Genomic DNA, 15,343 nt, shown 5'->3' on the forward strand with positions numbered 1-15,343 from the left:
GAATAAATGACATTTTTAAATATAGAAACTAGAAACAGAAACTAGTTGTTTTAAATTGTAATAATATTTCTCAGTATTACTGTTTTTGAATCCCAGGTTTTCAGTGTGGCCTCAAACTTTTGGGACACACTGTGTTGTTGTTCCTTGTTTCTTGGATTTGGGCAAACTCTGTCCTGACAAACTCCTGCTTCTTTTACATAATATTTTGCTCAGGAAATATACCTACCCAAGGAAAAACTTGGACATTGATGATGACAGTTATTATGCAAGTCTAAAAGGAAACTTAATAAATTGTCCTTTCCTTTTTTTTCTTTTTTTTTGAGACAAAATTTACAACATAATCCCAGCTAACAGAGCAATCATCACAGAAAGATTATGTATTTCGGCTTTTGGCATACAATCAGCTGATCAGATTTTTTGGCCTTCATTTGGATGAAGATTACTTCATTAATGACTGATGTAGCCAATCTATCTACTCATACTTTGTTAGCATGAGTTTCTTGACAAGCACTTCCTTAATTTCATGGGATAGTACACAGCAACTCCGTAACAGTTTGCAAAAGCAGTGTCTTTAAATTTGCAGTCTGACCAGGAGGAAGTGACATTCTGGAGCAGTTCAGTGAGATTTACTTAATCACCATCATGTGTTGCTAGTCCGCCATGTACCACCGAAGAGGTCCACCTGTGTGCTTTGAGACATTAGAAGGTAGACGTCATCTTAGCAATGACTTATTCAACAATGAATGTCTTTATTATAGTCAAGTGGATAAAAGGGGTTAAATGACACTTTGAGAGTTTATAGCCTCCTCATTTTCCTAACACTCATACGGCGCCAGCCTGATCCTTGGATCAAATTCAACATAAATTGAAAACTCATTTAAAAACATCTTGAACTTAGTTTTTTCTTCTTCTTCTTGTTTTGTAGTCCCAAAGTCCAATGTGATTTAATATATATATATATATATATATATATATATATATGCTAAATTTGCCCCTTTTCAATCACATATTTTCATAAATTTTATATAAAATCATATATTTTCATATAATATAGAATTTTATTTTACTGTGGCCCTACCAGTTTGATTAAACCATCATGAGAACAATATTTTATATATTTTAAATATTTTAAATATGAGGGAATAACTAAACACTAAACTTGGTGAAAGTAATTATCTGACAAAATTATTTAGGGGGAAAATCAAACTACAGCTACAGGTTTTAATTTACAATGCAAAAAAAAAAAAAGCTCACAGAAATAAAAGCAAACAATGTCTACAACATAATCAGTTGCAAGTATTTAATTGGTTCTCTCTTGCATCTGTTCATAATTTCTTTGTATTAGAGCCTGGCCAAAAAATATGTCTGCATTTAGCATGTTTCATTGTTTTGTCACACATAAAACAATTGACTTCAAGCACAACTACGCAATATGCTTACAAAATCTTTTACAAACTTGCAATAATATTTGACATAAAAGGGTGAGGATGTCAATTTTCGTAGGCCGGACATCACTTTTGGCCACTACTGTATATAAAACTTGGACATTGATGACAATAGTTGGCCGTCTAAAAGGAAACTAAAGATTGAAACAATTATTTGTGAGAATTTGACCTTTACTTTTTTTACTAAGCCAAAACTTACAACATAATCCCAGCTAACAGAGCAATCATCACAGAAAGATGATGTATTTTGGCTTTTGGCAAAAAAACATTTAGTTGATCAGATGGGGGATTTTTTATTTTTTTGGCCTATATTTGGAAGATCATTCCCTTCATTAATGACTGATGTAGCCAATCTATCGACTTGCGCTATGTCAGCATGAGTTTATTTAGATACTTTGCAAACTCAAGCACTTCTTGAATTTCATGGGATAGTACACAGTAGCTCCGTAACACTTCATTTGCAAAAGCAGTATATGTAACTATAGTATAATAATATATTTTTAATTTTAGCTTTTTAAGATACTAAATAATGTCATAAACTTGAAATTGTCCCATAGCCAATGTTCTAATATCAAAAACGACTGTATTTATAGCATATTCATCAGCAAAAACAGGTCAAAATTGGCCCAGGGACAGAAGAAGGGTTTAGAATCAATTTTAAACAACTTGTATTAGCATGCAGAAGTGTATGCGAGATATTGTCTGCTTTGGCTGACTGGTTTCTGGAGGAGTTAAGTGTCTGAGCAGTGCTGTGGCGTCTGAGATACTGTGAAGCAGGCACAAAAAGTGTTAAACACACACTGAGGAGTGAGTCCCAGCTGACCTCTCTCACACACTCCTGCTTTCCCTGTGGCTGTGGAGGTCCGTGCCAGGTCCCTGCTGAGTAACGACTGCAAACAGGGGCCGTAACTCAGGTCAGATGCTTTGTCAGCATCAATTTATTTAGGAACTACTCATGTGACACATTCAAGCACTTGTTCTTGAATTACTTGGAAATGCTTCGGCCTGCCAGCTACTTTTGAGCAAAAGCATGGCATGTCAAGTGGCCCTGAATTTGGGACGATTATATTTGAACTACGGGAAAATATGTTCCCAATAGATGTAAACTAAATGAAAACCAAGAGTTTGCTCATATACATCTTTTAGTCGTTCTGTAAGATACATAAACTCTGTAAACATTCATAAAAATGAATATTTGTTTGGTTTACAGCACAGCGACTCTATGTAGTTTTGTGTACGGAGCAGCCTGGACCCAGTTAGACTAATATAGAGAATTTCATCATGAGAGAGCAGACAAGATTAGAAGGACTAAAACAAGTCGGCCAATACACATTTTCTTGTCAATCTATGGCTCAGACTGTGCAAGCTTAAACAAACAAATAGATGAATGGAGGCCTGTGGGTTGAGTTCACCATACCGGACAAAAAGAGCTGTTTCTGTTGTGACTGTACCGTTCCCGTCTGACGAGGAGATTCTTTCCTTTTCTCGCCTTTTGTAACGTGTCTTAGACATTCCAAAGTGCTACAAAGCCTCTACTTCCTAATTGCGGAATATTGTTTACACAGGGTTCATTGAGGGTTGGATTTAGCGTGCGGGCACGGCCCAACAGGAGAAAGGATCCGTCAAAGCAGTCTGACAAGAATGATAACAAACACACTTCTTTTCACATATATACGTTGCTTAACTTTATTCATGTACTCTTTTTCGTTATGGAATTCACTATAATTACATATAGTACAATACTGGCTATTATTTTCTACAAAAAAGATTGCATAAATAATTTAAATGATGAAATTGAAAAAATAAATATGCAGTTCATTCTTTGTAACAGTCTTTTGGTCAAAGAGAGAGAGTGGATCCATTCATCGAGGAGGATAACGCTCAATGAGACCACACAGGTACAGTATATACAAGTTGCTATTCATGGCAAGTCTGCTTACATTATAAAAATCCCTTCCAGTTGCTATTTTAAATACACAATTGAAAAATAAGCAAATATTATCAGCACTAAACGAAAAAAAAAGAGCTGGGGAAGTCATGAGCAGAAAATGTTGAACAATTGGCATTGGCTTAATCTCGTTATGCTGCGTAAAATCAACATCCAGCCCACAATCTCAGAGTTTGGTTAACTTATTTGTCTCTTCTTTTTCCGGTCAGATGAGGAGACAGGAAGGATGACATCTTTGTTGAAGACTTAAGTAATGGATGTAGGTAACCTGCTAGCGATTGCAGATAGCTGAATATCTCCAAATGGTTTCCATTGAAGGAGGTGCAGAAAGGTTTTTTGGCCGCAAGGAATTTCTGCAGATTCTTGCGCACATGTGGGCCTCTTTTTCGGGTGTTTTAACAAACAGGAACTGACCATGTCTAGAGGAAATGGCTTTTTATGACTCAAATCCTAAACACAGGAATGGAACTATTTGGTAATTAGGACAAGTCACAGGAATATCGTTTGCGGTTCTTGACCTCCGGTGACTTGGACCGTGGAGGGCTGACACAACTTTTCGAACTCTCTATAACGCGGCTCTTAACTGCCAGTTCCGATCAGTTTCTTGTGGAAATGTGAAGTTGCAGAAACTCACATGGTGCCTGGCTCGGCTCCCCGGCCCGTCAAGAGCACTCATGGGCTGGTAAAATTGACCAAGGTTAAGAATTCTGGGCCTCAGCAATCTGTTAGCAGCGGCGTGTCTTTTGGGCCCGACACGGCTGGACGGTCAAATCATACGCTGCTCCAAGTCCCGAAAGAGGAGGACAAATCTGGTGCACAAACATTCACATGAGCGCTTGGTGGATTGGTTGAGCGCTCAGTGTGTTTGCCCGTATGTTAGCTTACCCTTTCAATGAACTTCAAACTTGAAATGAACTGCTTGGGTAAGAATATGTGGAGTTATTCCTCCTCCCTCAAAATATCATGAACTATCACATTCCCTGAACTAATCTCACATAATTGTATACGTCTTTTTACTCAAGCATCCATTAGTCCACTTGCATTCTATGATCAAACCGGGACTATTTAGACTCAAGAGCACATTCAAACAGTGAGACATCTGAAATACATTGGAAACTTCTTGGTATGCCAATAAGTTTGTTAAATGCTAATGTGTGTATTCCTTCCCTTGGATTGCAGTTTCTGAAATATGTGTGCGTATGTATAAAGGTGTATTTGTATGTGTGCAAGAGAGAGTTTCTGTATCAGTTCAACTTTCCCCTTCAGTATGAATTGCTGTTGACTGAGGGCACTTTGCTACGGTGCTTCTTATTGCGCCGTGGCTTCTTAGAGGGCAACTCCTTGACATCCGATTGGTTGTGATGGCGAGTGTAGCGTTTGCACTTGCAAGACGTGACTACTCGGATTTTGTATGTCCGGTTTGGTCCGTTCAGACACTGGAGTTGTATCCGCTGAGTGCGGGAGTGAGCTGGGATGCAGCGGTAATCGGAGGAGCTGCTTCTCCACCATTTCCCCCTTAGAATTGAGTTTGGCATGAGATGAGCAGGAAGGCATTGACCAGAACACACCAGTTCCTTCACAGGTTTGACACTGCGGCAAGATCCATCCGTAACGTAGCGGGTAGAACGCAGCTCCCGGCAGCTTAGTTCAGAGGCTCCTGAAAAAGAGAGGAGAACCAGAACAGATTTGTTAAATGTTTACAAAATGATTTAGGGATGCATCTTAAATAAAACACAGCTACAAACACTGGTATTTATTATAGCCTGTGTGACACACAGGGTTTTGGATTATTCACAGCTATGATAAACAAAACAGATTTTATGTTTCATGTTTTGGTACACAGGCATTAAGTAAATTTCCTAAAGTTGACTTTGTTGTGTTTTGTCGAGTTTCCCAGAAAAATTTGCTTTGTGTCCAACTCGAGAGGAAATCATATTTTTTATATTGGCTCAATATGTGTTTGTTTTTGTATTTAATCTGGTTTGGATTTGGCCACTAATTTTCAGTATATGTGCTCTTGGTTGAGGCTGGAATTGAAGAGAAACCCAATCAATTAGAAACCCACAGACACTAAATAACATACATTTACCAGATTGTTCTGATAAGTACAGAAAGGACCGAATACTTGTAAAACGGATCGAGAGACTTCTGTCTGGGTAAGAGCTAACATTTTTGCAGTAATCTTTAAATCTAATGTAATCTCCTCAAACAACATCGACAATGTCTTCATTTATTTTTCGAATTTTATGTGTCAGTTAAAAAGATGAAACTGAGAGTGAAAAGATCTATTTCCTTCTTCAGCTCCCCTCCTGGAGAAGAACAAAGAATTTATGTGTGTGATGAGTTCAGGTTCTGCCTCCGCTGATTCTCAGTAAATCTGATCTGATGTTTTATGAGGAGCTGGAGGAGAGCCAGAGGAAGATGAACATATCTCAACATGACCCCACACTGACCACCAGAGAAAATACACACGTCACCTCTTCAAAATCAGCACATGAGAGTGTGATTTAGTTCTCCACCCCATCCCACCCCCTGACTGGCGAGTGTAACATACATGCTTGGCTTGAAAACTGTTTTCTTATGCTGAAATACAACATTTTAACTAGTTATTTGGAATTATCTTGCATCTTCAGATCACTTAACAAATTTCTCAATCCTTTATTATTTTTATAACCTATATTATGATCATTTCATTACTCTGTTTAATCTGGAGGGTTGATTATTATTATTATTTTTGGAAGTAATCTGTGTATTTATTTAGCAATAAATTTAGACATTCCAATCACTCAAACACAAGATTTTACTTTAGTCCAAAGTCTTGATTTGTGTTCTGGAAACAAGCTCTAACTGTGTTTTCACAAGAGTCCTCTTTAAAAGACCCTTGAAAAGGGCCAATTGTGAAAACACCCATCTTTTTCTTTTTCTTAAATCCACATACACAAACACACATTGTACATTGTTAGAACTACTGTTTGAATTCACAGTAGTTTTGCTTTTCACAGGTGGGAGTCATTCGCATGGCAATGCCCTGAAGAAATGACCCCTTAGAAAAACTTCTCACATTTTCAACTCTGAAACCATACTGTTGCAATTAGATGGTTATGGAAAGGCAGACCTTGTCTAATTATGTAAAATTGGGGATACAGCAACAAAAAGGGGTTATTTAAGTTAGTGTATCACTTGGGCTGGTGAAAAGGTGGAGCTGCATGCCGCTCTTTTTGAATTTGAGCTTTTATTTAAAATCTATTTAGACCCAGGATATCCAGTTTTGTAGAAGTAATAATTCTATGTGTAGCCTATATTACACTATAAAATGCAGGGTGAATTTTTAAAGTTATTAGTTAGACAAATTATTACTGGAGCAAATATCATTATAAATAGGCTTGTTTACTTAGTCTCCTTTTCTGTTGCTGATGTCTAATCCGTTTTTGATTACAAAATAGTGTAGGTCTCAAGATCTAATGTAATTATCTAATTATTATATGTGAGACTAATTTATTAATTTATTTAACTTACAAACACGCAAACCCTCGCTAACAGCAGCATATTCCTGTTGAAATGTTCAGATATATTTTACAATCTGTACTTGTCTAAATAAAACATCTAATCACAAATGTACTTTAGTGATTGCTTAATCAAATAGCTTCAAATTCATTAAAGTCAAAATAACTAAGTTACATAATTTTATATCAGCATTAGGTTTCCAGGGGTCAGGCTATTATTTTAAAGAAAAATAATTTTCTATTTGATTATTTTTAAAAATCCATGTTATGAATTGGAACATCCATACAGTATTATGTTTATCTGGGTATTGATCTATTTTAGTAGAGCTCAATAGGCTACTGTTAAGTTTCTTACCATAAATGCGTGAGTTGGCTGATGACCTCCTTCCTCCGTTCTTAGCCCGGTTCATTGTGCTATTGTCAGAAAGTTGTATCTGCTCCTCGGGTTTATTCGTGTCCTCCGTGTATTCTGGTATAATTTCTGTAGCATCATTTTTTAAAGCCCTCCATCCATGCACAGCTGTGAAACATCCCTGTAGCAGCACCAGCAGCAACAGCCGCGCGCCGCAGTGCACGAGCGCTAGAGACACCTGCATACTGAAATAACGACACGTTCAGCGGGCAAACTCTGACTGGTTTTCTTCTCTTCGTGAGAGGCTTTCCTTTTTAAAGTACCACAGATTTCGGGCGAAAAAAACCCAGATAATTTAGCGCTTACACGAAGTGGGAGGGATTTAGGCAAAGTAGCTCATTCAGAAACTGATAGGGAGGAAGGGGCACCCGCAGAAGTGTAAGGTCAACCTGGAGAGAGGAAAGTCATCTTTTTTTTTCTTTCTTTCTTTTTTTTTAACCAGAAATGAGCAGCGTGTCTTTACTGCTCTATTTCATCATGTGTCGTGTGCTGTTGTCTTCACTTCGAAAGATCATAAAAAATTTAGGCCATGCTACAGTCAGAATTTTGGACAGACCTTTTCATTCTTTAAAAAATTGGCCTATTTGCTTTGTGCTATTATATTATTTATAGCCTTCAATTATAGTTGTATTATTATTGTTGTTGTTGTTGTTTTGTGTGCAAACTATACAATGGCCTGAACGAGTAATTTACACGTTTATACCTTTTTTAGAGGAATTTTCTGCTAAATTATCTTTCAGCAGACACAGTCAGTTGATATTTCTCACACGCAACACAAATTATAATATAGCATACATGTTGTGACATTTAAACAGAATAGCCTATACTAAAGTTTCTGCGATACTACATTTATGATAGTAAATTGTGGCTAGAGATGCAATAAAGTATAGCTACCGATCGCAATGGAAAACGTGTCTTGTGTAACTGGCACTTTTGAAAACCTTCTATAGGCTATAGGCAAGGAAAACTTTTACTACTCCATCCTCCTCTTCATTTGACTCTATTTTTTGTGTGAATATTTTAGGGACACGTTATCAGTCTGGCAGTAGCCTATAAATTAAAGACTACTATGAATAAGCAGTGGGACATGCACAAGATGCTTTATGTCACAAAACTGTCGCATCAGTGTTAAATGCGTCGCTTTGTACAAACACTGCCCTCTTGAGGGAGCCCAAACAAGCAAAAACCTTGAAAGGATATTATTTCTCTTTTATTGCATACTGTAGGAAAACGTTCTGCTTCTCCTGTCTGTTGCATTATTTATGCATGAAATTCTTAAGCTTAAGCAATTGTCAGTGTGCATGAGTCTGGTTGAGCAATAACTTCTAATGCTACACTGATACATTGTGTCCGGCCTGTCTTTTAAGCTTAGAAACCACTTTGGCAGGATAGATGGAATTCCTCTGCCATCTATTGTGACTCTTCTTTTTGTCCTGTCATCATGAAGAAAAAGAAAGATCACAGTGTCCACCACAGGCCCAGTCTGATTGTAGCCTATACTCTTTCCCTGTCATTCACTAGCTGTTTTTATACCTCTTTGGGTTTGTGCACAGAAAACACAGTCTCCAGGCATGCTTTATCAAGATAGCAGCTTGAGCATAAATAACACTTAGATGTGTTCCAGATTTACAAGGGCTGCCAGCAAAAGATATTTGTATAAAGAAGGAAAAAAGGGCAATACTATGTCAAAGCCACATAAACAAAGCATTTAACTCATCTGGACTGACAGGGTTAGACTCTCAATGCATGAAATGCAAACATACTAACTTGCAGCTGAGCATTAAAAGTTTTCAGATAATGGAACAGGGTCAAAGTTGAGCAGAAACATTAATCTTGCAAAAACAAAAAGTGCTCTCGCGCCCTGCTAATAAGTTTTTACCACCAGATCCATGGTTAAATCTTGGTATAATAATTATTATTATTATTTGTTTTTAACAACATTACTTCATATTTTGAATCTTATTTAAACATTTATAATGGTGGCTCAAGTGTCACATTTATTTACAAGATCTTACATGGGTCATAATAAAGTGTGAAAATGTTCTTGAAAATGTCTATGATAATCAGGGCAATTTTTCACACAAACTAGTCAGCAAAATGCTTAGGAGATACTCTGAGGGATGTTGTCATAATAACATATCACATGGAGTAAAATGGAGTAGTTTGCACAAAACATTAATGATTTCTGCTTTCAAATTTGTAGATTACACCATTTCCAGCTTTCCTGGGAACTGATGTCTCATTTAGAAATACACCCCTGACAAATATTATTATAAATGAAGCATCTGCGCAATGTTACTGAAGAAAAACATTTATGGATCATATTTTATCTGTACAAGTACCGCTCCCCAGCAGCTTATGAACCTACAATATTACAGTAATACCTCACATCTCAATCTGTCCAGTCATTTCCATTTGTCATTAGTAGCACATTTTTCATGCTGGATATGATAGTCTGAAAGTTTCACAGAAATAGAAGCACATTAGGTGTTTAAATAAGCCATAGCTGAATCATACTAAAAGCACTTCCAAGACCTTAAAATCATGTTTTAAAAGAGTTAATTTGAGTTTAAGAGCAGCGGAAACCTCAGCTGTGGTTTTACTGAGAGTCTCGGCAAACCTTGCTGACCGCTGGGTCCATGTGTTAACCACTCTTTAAACACTCTATACAACAGAGCTGCCACAAGTGCAATTGTAAACAATGATCACCTTACAAGATATGCACACAGACTAGTAGTGTAGTTGCAGCTATAATATGGTGAGAAAAATGACAAAATGCCAAGCCATTAAACTCATTCTGACGAGGCTATGAACAAATGGATTTGTGGGAGAAATATATCGGCAGTGATTGTAATTAGAGAATATTATTGAGAAATATAGTGCGTCATTGTTCTCTTGTTCACTTTGTTACAATCCAGATTGCTAGTTTTCCAAAATTATTTATTTATTTAATCAAATCAGGTCCAAGGTTACTGCAAGTGAGATTGTACAGAACAATGTCAGAACAACGTCATTTTCATGTCTTGAAATTATCAAGCAAGTTGGCATTGTCATTGCATTTACACACTGTCACCGTGATTTTGCCAAGTAAGAAGTAAGATATTTTGTTGATCCTGGAACAACATTCCTGTCTGAAAATTCAGTCTTAACCATATCCCAACCACAAAACCTAACCCTACCCATAACTTATCCCTAAAATCAGAGGGAAACGATAGTTGAATAACACTGATGTAGAAGCACCTAACCCTGGTTGTAAGTCTAAACTTGACATAAACTGTAAACTTGTCCCTCGAATCTGATTGGTTGATTGGAATGTTGTTCCAGGGTCAACAAAGATGTTGATCCTGGAAAATGTTGCACTTGGAGAAATCATGTTCACCTTGTGGGTCATTATAGATATGTGTTCAATCTTAATGTAATGAATAAATTGAGTGTTTAGTAATACCTCAGCATTGTACTTGTTATGGAAATAGCTCACCTGTTATGGAAACGTCATTTGATTTCACAAGATGTAACATAATTTTGTATGTTGTAATCTTTGACGGAAAACTCAAAATATGTGAATCAGTAATTCACATGATATTTTGCAACAGTTTGTAAGAGCCGAATGCCATTTTCATGATACATGAATCATTCTTTCATTGGGTGTTAATTTTCTGAGTGGAAGTGTCTCTGTATTTATTTGGAAACTCAAAGCGACTATTGAAATCTAAAGCAGATTTTTAATTGCAGAAACACATAATGAAGATGTGCTCTTCTGATGGAGGGCCACACATTTCCCAGAATGCTCTGTAAAGGTGTGTTAATTAGCCATAAAGGTATAAAAAGCTGCTGAGCACGCAGGAATTTGTTTGGGTTCTAAGAGAGGGAGGGGGAAAAGGAAGTTATTTCAAGAGCACGTTTCAAAAACCTCCACAAGTTTGCTTTTTTATGGGATCAATAAAACCAGATAACAAGCATGGGAAAATAATCTATCTCTCTGGTATCTAATCCAATAAAGACTAATTATAAGCAGGACTAATAAACATGGTCATGCCACTGGCTGTCATGTGAAGATAGCTGATGATGGAGTAGCAGGAAAGATATTCCCACTGGCCACCCACACTGAAGAGACTGTGCTGAGAAAATAAACCTGCTTTGGGAAGGGACAGGTTTCAGACACCTCTCAGTGTGGACTTTCCTTCCGTCTGTTTTTGTCAATGCTGTCGATTTTTCATGGACTGCCAAAGACCACAGATAAATCCTACTTTGTGTTGATATATTCTTCGTTTGGGTATCCTTTAAGTCAGAGGTCACTCTAAAAGGTCATTTTTAATTGTTGCCATACCAAGTGTTAGTATGTCAAACTAAATGCATACAGCAAACACTTGTTGTGGTTCCCTGTTATAGGGCTCATTGCGTTTTTCATTTCCCAAATATTTTATGAATATTGGTTGAAATAACTTTTTGAACTTTTTCGCAGTTTTCTACCACCTACATTGAGACTTCAATGTCTCCCAAATCTAGCAAATGGATTAATATTTGACCTTGCATATAGGGGTCAACTATGGAGTCTGCCCTTCATTAACTCATGTTTCTCTGTTGTATCTTAACTCAGGCTTTATTTATGCATCAATAACAGAGCTGAAGATCCCCTTTTTATGTGGTTTTTGTGTGTGTGGCTAATCAGAGATCATTTCGGTTGATCTCCTAACATAATGAAGTTGTGTTTTAGATGTGTCTAATTTGTTGTTCTACATGACTAGGAACAAGTGCCCTGTGTATGTTTCACGCCTAAAATCGAATAATGACTTTGGAAAAATAACAGCGCATCCAGCTTTCCTTCCCATTTGCTTCCAAATCAAACACTCCCGGCAGTATCTCACTATCTGACTTGGACCCTTAAGAGCCGAATAGCCATATTCTGCTGTTTTTGACATGACAGTTCTTTAATAAATATCAGACGCACTTGGCAAGGCCCAACAGGAACGCCACAACAGCCGAGTGCAGGGAGATGAAACGAGCAACACCACTGCGGGCACAAGTGCTTGGAAGAGGATCTGAAGCCCATCCATTCCAAGAATGTTCTCTCCCATATTTCCCAATAATTAGCGCTGCTCCACAGATGTTCCCTTTTTTTCTCCAGTTTTCATTATGGGAGCATGCAGTGAAATGGAACAAAAAAGTTGAAAAGTGGAAACATCATATGCTTTTCATTTAAGCCAGTCATTAAGTAAGACGACAAAGCAAAAGGGGAATATCATTCACAAGAAGTGCCATTAATAATGAGATTTTTAAAAGATTAGTTCTTAGATTAGTTGTAACTGAAACTATGTTCTCCTGACAAATTATCTATCCGGAATTTGGTCAAGCCCAACTGATGGTTACACAATCTGTCAGGCAATGTTTATAATAATATAAAACACAATTATACTTGTCTTAAAATAACAATTTCCCTTTATTTCTTATTAATTTAGCAAATTTACAAGGACATATCATCCATGACCTAAAATAATTAGTTCACCCAAAAATTCTAATTCTGTCATCTTTTATTCCTCATCATCTCAATTCTTGTTTTTGTGTTTTGGAAATGATCAAGTGTATGTAAAGTAATTAAATTGAATTTAAATGTAAAAAAAGCAACATATATATATATATATATATATATATATATATATATATATATATATATATATATATATATATATATATATATATATATATAAATATAAAGTGCTGCTTGAAAGGTTGTCAACCCCTTGCAGAATCATATTCAGAGGGATCATACAAAATGCATGTTTTTTTTAGTACTGTCCTGAATAAGATATTTTACATAAAATATGTTTATAGTCCACAAGACAGAAAAAAAGTTGCATTTATAAAAATGACCCTGTTTAAAAGTTGATGTACCCTTAATTCTTAATACTATGTGTCATTACATGGATGTTCCATGAACGTTTTTGTTGTTGTTGTTTTTTGGTTTTTGTGATGGTTGATCTTGAGACCCTTGTTTGTCCTGAGTAGTTAAACTGCCCAATGTTCTTCAGAAAAAAAATTCCAGGTCCCTAAAATTTTTCAGTTTTCCAGCATCTTCTGCATATTTAAATATATTCCAGCAGTGACTTTATGATTTTGAGATCCATCTTTTCACACTGAGGAGCTTTTTTCACAACAATTAAAAAAGGTTCAAACATTCAACGAGGCTCCAGAAGGAAACACACAATGCATTAAGAGCCAGAGGGCTCTTGTCGAGGGCTGAATGGAGATGTCTAAAATTCTCTTATGTTGTTAAAAAAATCTTTTTTCTGCATTTAGTACTGCCCACTGGAGGCAACAGAAGAGTTAAGTACAATTTACCCTGACCTTCAACTTCAACAATGTTTCACCCCCCAGCTCTTAATGCATCGTGTGTGTCTGTGTGTCTATGTCTGTTTTAGCTGCTGTGTTTGTCTTGACGTCTGAAGTGCTTTGTTTCTCCTCCGGGTCTGGCTCTGTGGCCCTGCATGGTTTGTGAGTGTGACAGGGTGGAGACCCTCGACAGAAGTCTCTAAGGACCACACAGCTGGGCTCGGGTAATTGCAGTCTGCACAGGGTCATGGATAGAGATCGGCCCTAGTGTCAGACCAATTGATGTGAGCGTTTTCAATGATCCTTGTGGATACATGAAGTCTGAAGCTGGTCATCCCTAGCGCCAGGTGTGCTGAACAAATGGGCCTCAAAGACCATTCGCTTCAAATCACAGGGAAATTGTCCTCTGTGATTCTGTGACAGAGTGTTATTTGAGTATGTGGATATGAGTATGTACTGTATGTGTCAAAAGAAAGATTTTTTTTAGGGTGCGGGTCATGGTGCAAGGCGCACAGGACCCCAGAGGAAGACAGATTTATGGAAGCGTTTGTCTCCATCTGTTGGAGACAGACTATAAACTCTTGCCATAAAGCACCTCTCAGATATGTGCATAAATAACGTACATACTGTACTTCCATAAATACATAAATATTCACACACCCAGACCTAAAACCTTAACCCTGCTCTCATATTTTATAATGATCTGTTCAACAACATAAAACATGATGATATATGCATTAAATCTAGTTGTGAATATGAAGTCCTTCCTTTGCTCAGTCTTTGTAGATTTGCTGAGGCATCTCAAATGTTGCATTAAAGTCTGTACACAGCTGAATGTTACCCTACTTATCTCTGTTACCTAACAGGAGTAATTAGGGGATGTTGTAAGTGCTTTTTCATGTGCCTCATTCTGTTGTAATCAAAGACCGCAGAGGCCCATAGACATGGACTGCTTGCAACACATAAGGAGAACTAATAGTGTATTGTCATGCAAGCTACTCTTTTACATGAGAAATGAGTCCCTCTCATGCTTCTAGGAGGAAATGCAAAAATAACTGATGATTGCATTGAGCAATATAAGTAATATGAGACAATGAAATGTAATATTAAAGTGTTTTTTCTGGCATTGGACTTTGAGGAGACAATACAAGAAATAAAGAAGGGAGAGAAGATGTGATACATTTTGATGTTACACTCTTTTCATGTCATATATTATATCATATAATATTTACATGTGTATCTGTGCATACTGTTATAAATGTGGTTGATTAGATATTTTAAAAAATGTTTTTCTTCCGTTACTTCCGTCTTCAGTGTCAGATGATCCTTCAGAAATCATTTTAATATGCTGATCAATGTTGAAAACAGTTGTTGTGCTTAAGATTTTTGTGAAAACAATTCTATATTTTTTCACGATTCTCTGATGAACCGAAAGCTCAAAAGAACAGCATTCATGTGAAATAGGAATATTTTGTAGTGTCACATTTGCACACACTATACATATATACCTGTGTGTGTGTGTGTGTGTGTGTGTGTGTGTGTGTGTGTGTGTGTGTGTGTGTGTGTGTGTGTGTGTGTGTGTGTGTGTGTGTGTGTGTGTGTGTGTGTGTGTGTGTGTGTGTGTGTGTGTGTGTGTGTGTGTGTACAGTTGTGGTCAGAATTACAGCATCCCTGGTAAATATGATCAAAAATGTCTGTAGAAAATTAA

General features: G+C 36.9%; 1 protein-coding gene across 1 annotated transcript; it reads right to left on the reverse strand.

The window, feature by feature from the left end:
- Positions 1 to 3,105: 3,105 nt before the first annotated feature.
- On the reverse strand, positions 3,106 to 7,578 carry sost (sclerostin). Its single transcript, XM_077200733.1, has 2 exons — positions 7,252 to 7,578; positions 3,106 to 5,050 (listed from the first exon to the last, which is right to left on the reverse strand). The coding sequence occupies exons 1-2, from the start codon at positions 7,490 to 7,492 to the stop codon at positions 4,656 to 4,658; spliced, it is 636 nt and encodes a 211-aa protein (XP_077056848.1). The 5' UTR covers positions 7,493 to 7,578; the 3' UTR covers positions 3,106 to 4,655.
- Positions 7,579 to 15,343: the final 7,765 nt, after the last annotated feature.

This window comes from Siphateles boraxobius, unplaced genomic scaffold, assembly GCF_051911475.1.
Source record: "Siphateles boraxobius isolate OS27281-9 unplaced genomic scaffold, OSU_SipBor_1 46, whole genome shotgun sequence".
Classification (NCBI taxonomy): Eukaryota; Metazoa; Chordata; class Actinopteri; order Cypriniformes; family Leuciscidae; genus Siphateles; species Siphateles boraxobius.

Excerpts from the sequence above, each read along its gene's own strand:
- sost (XM_077200733.1), bottom strand. The coding sequence starts at position 7,492 with ATGCAGGTGTCTCTAGCGCTCGTGCACTGCGGCGCGCGGCTGTTGCTG. Across the intron at positions 5,051-7,251 it reads AGCCAACTCACGCATTTATG|GAGCCTCTGAACTAAGCTGC; the intron begins GTAAGAAACTTA and ends TCTCTTTTTCAG.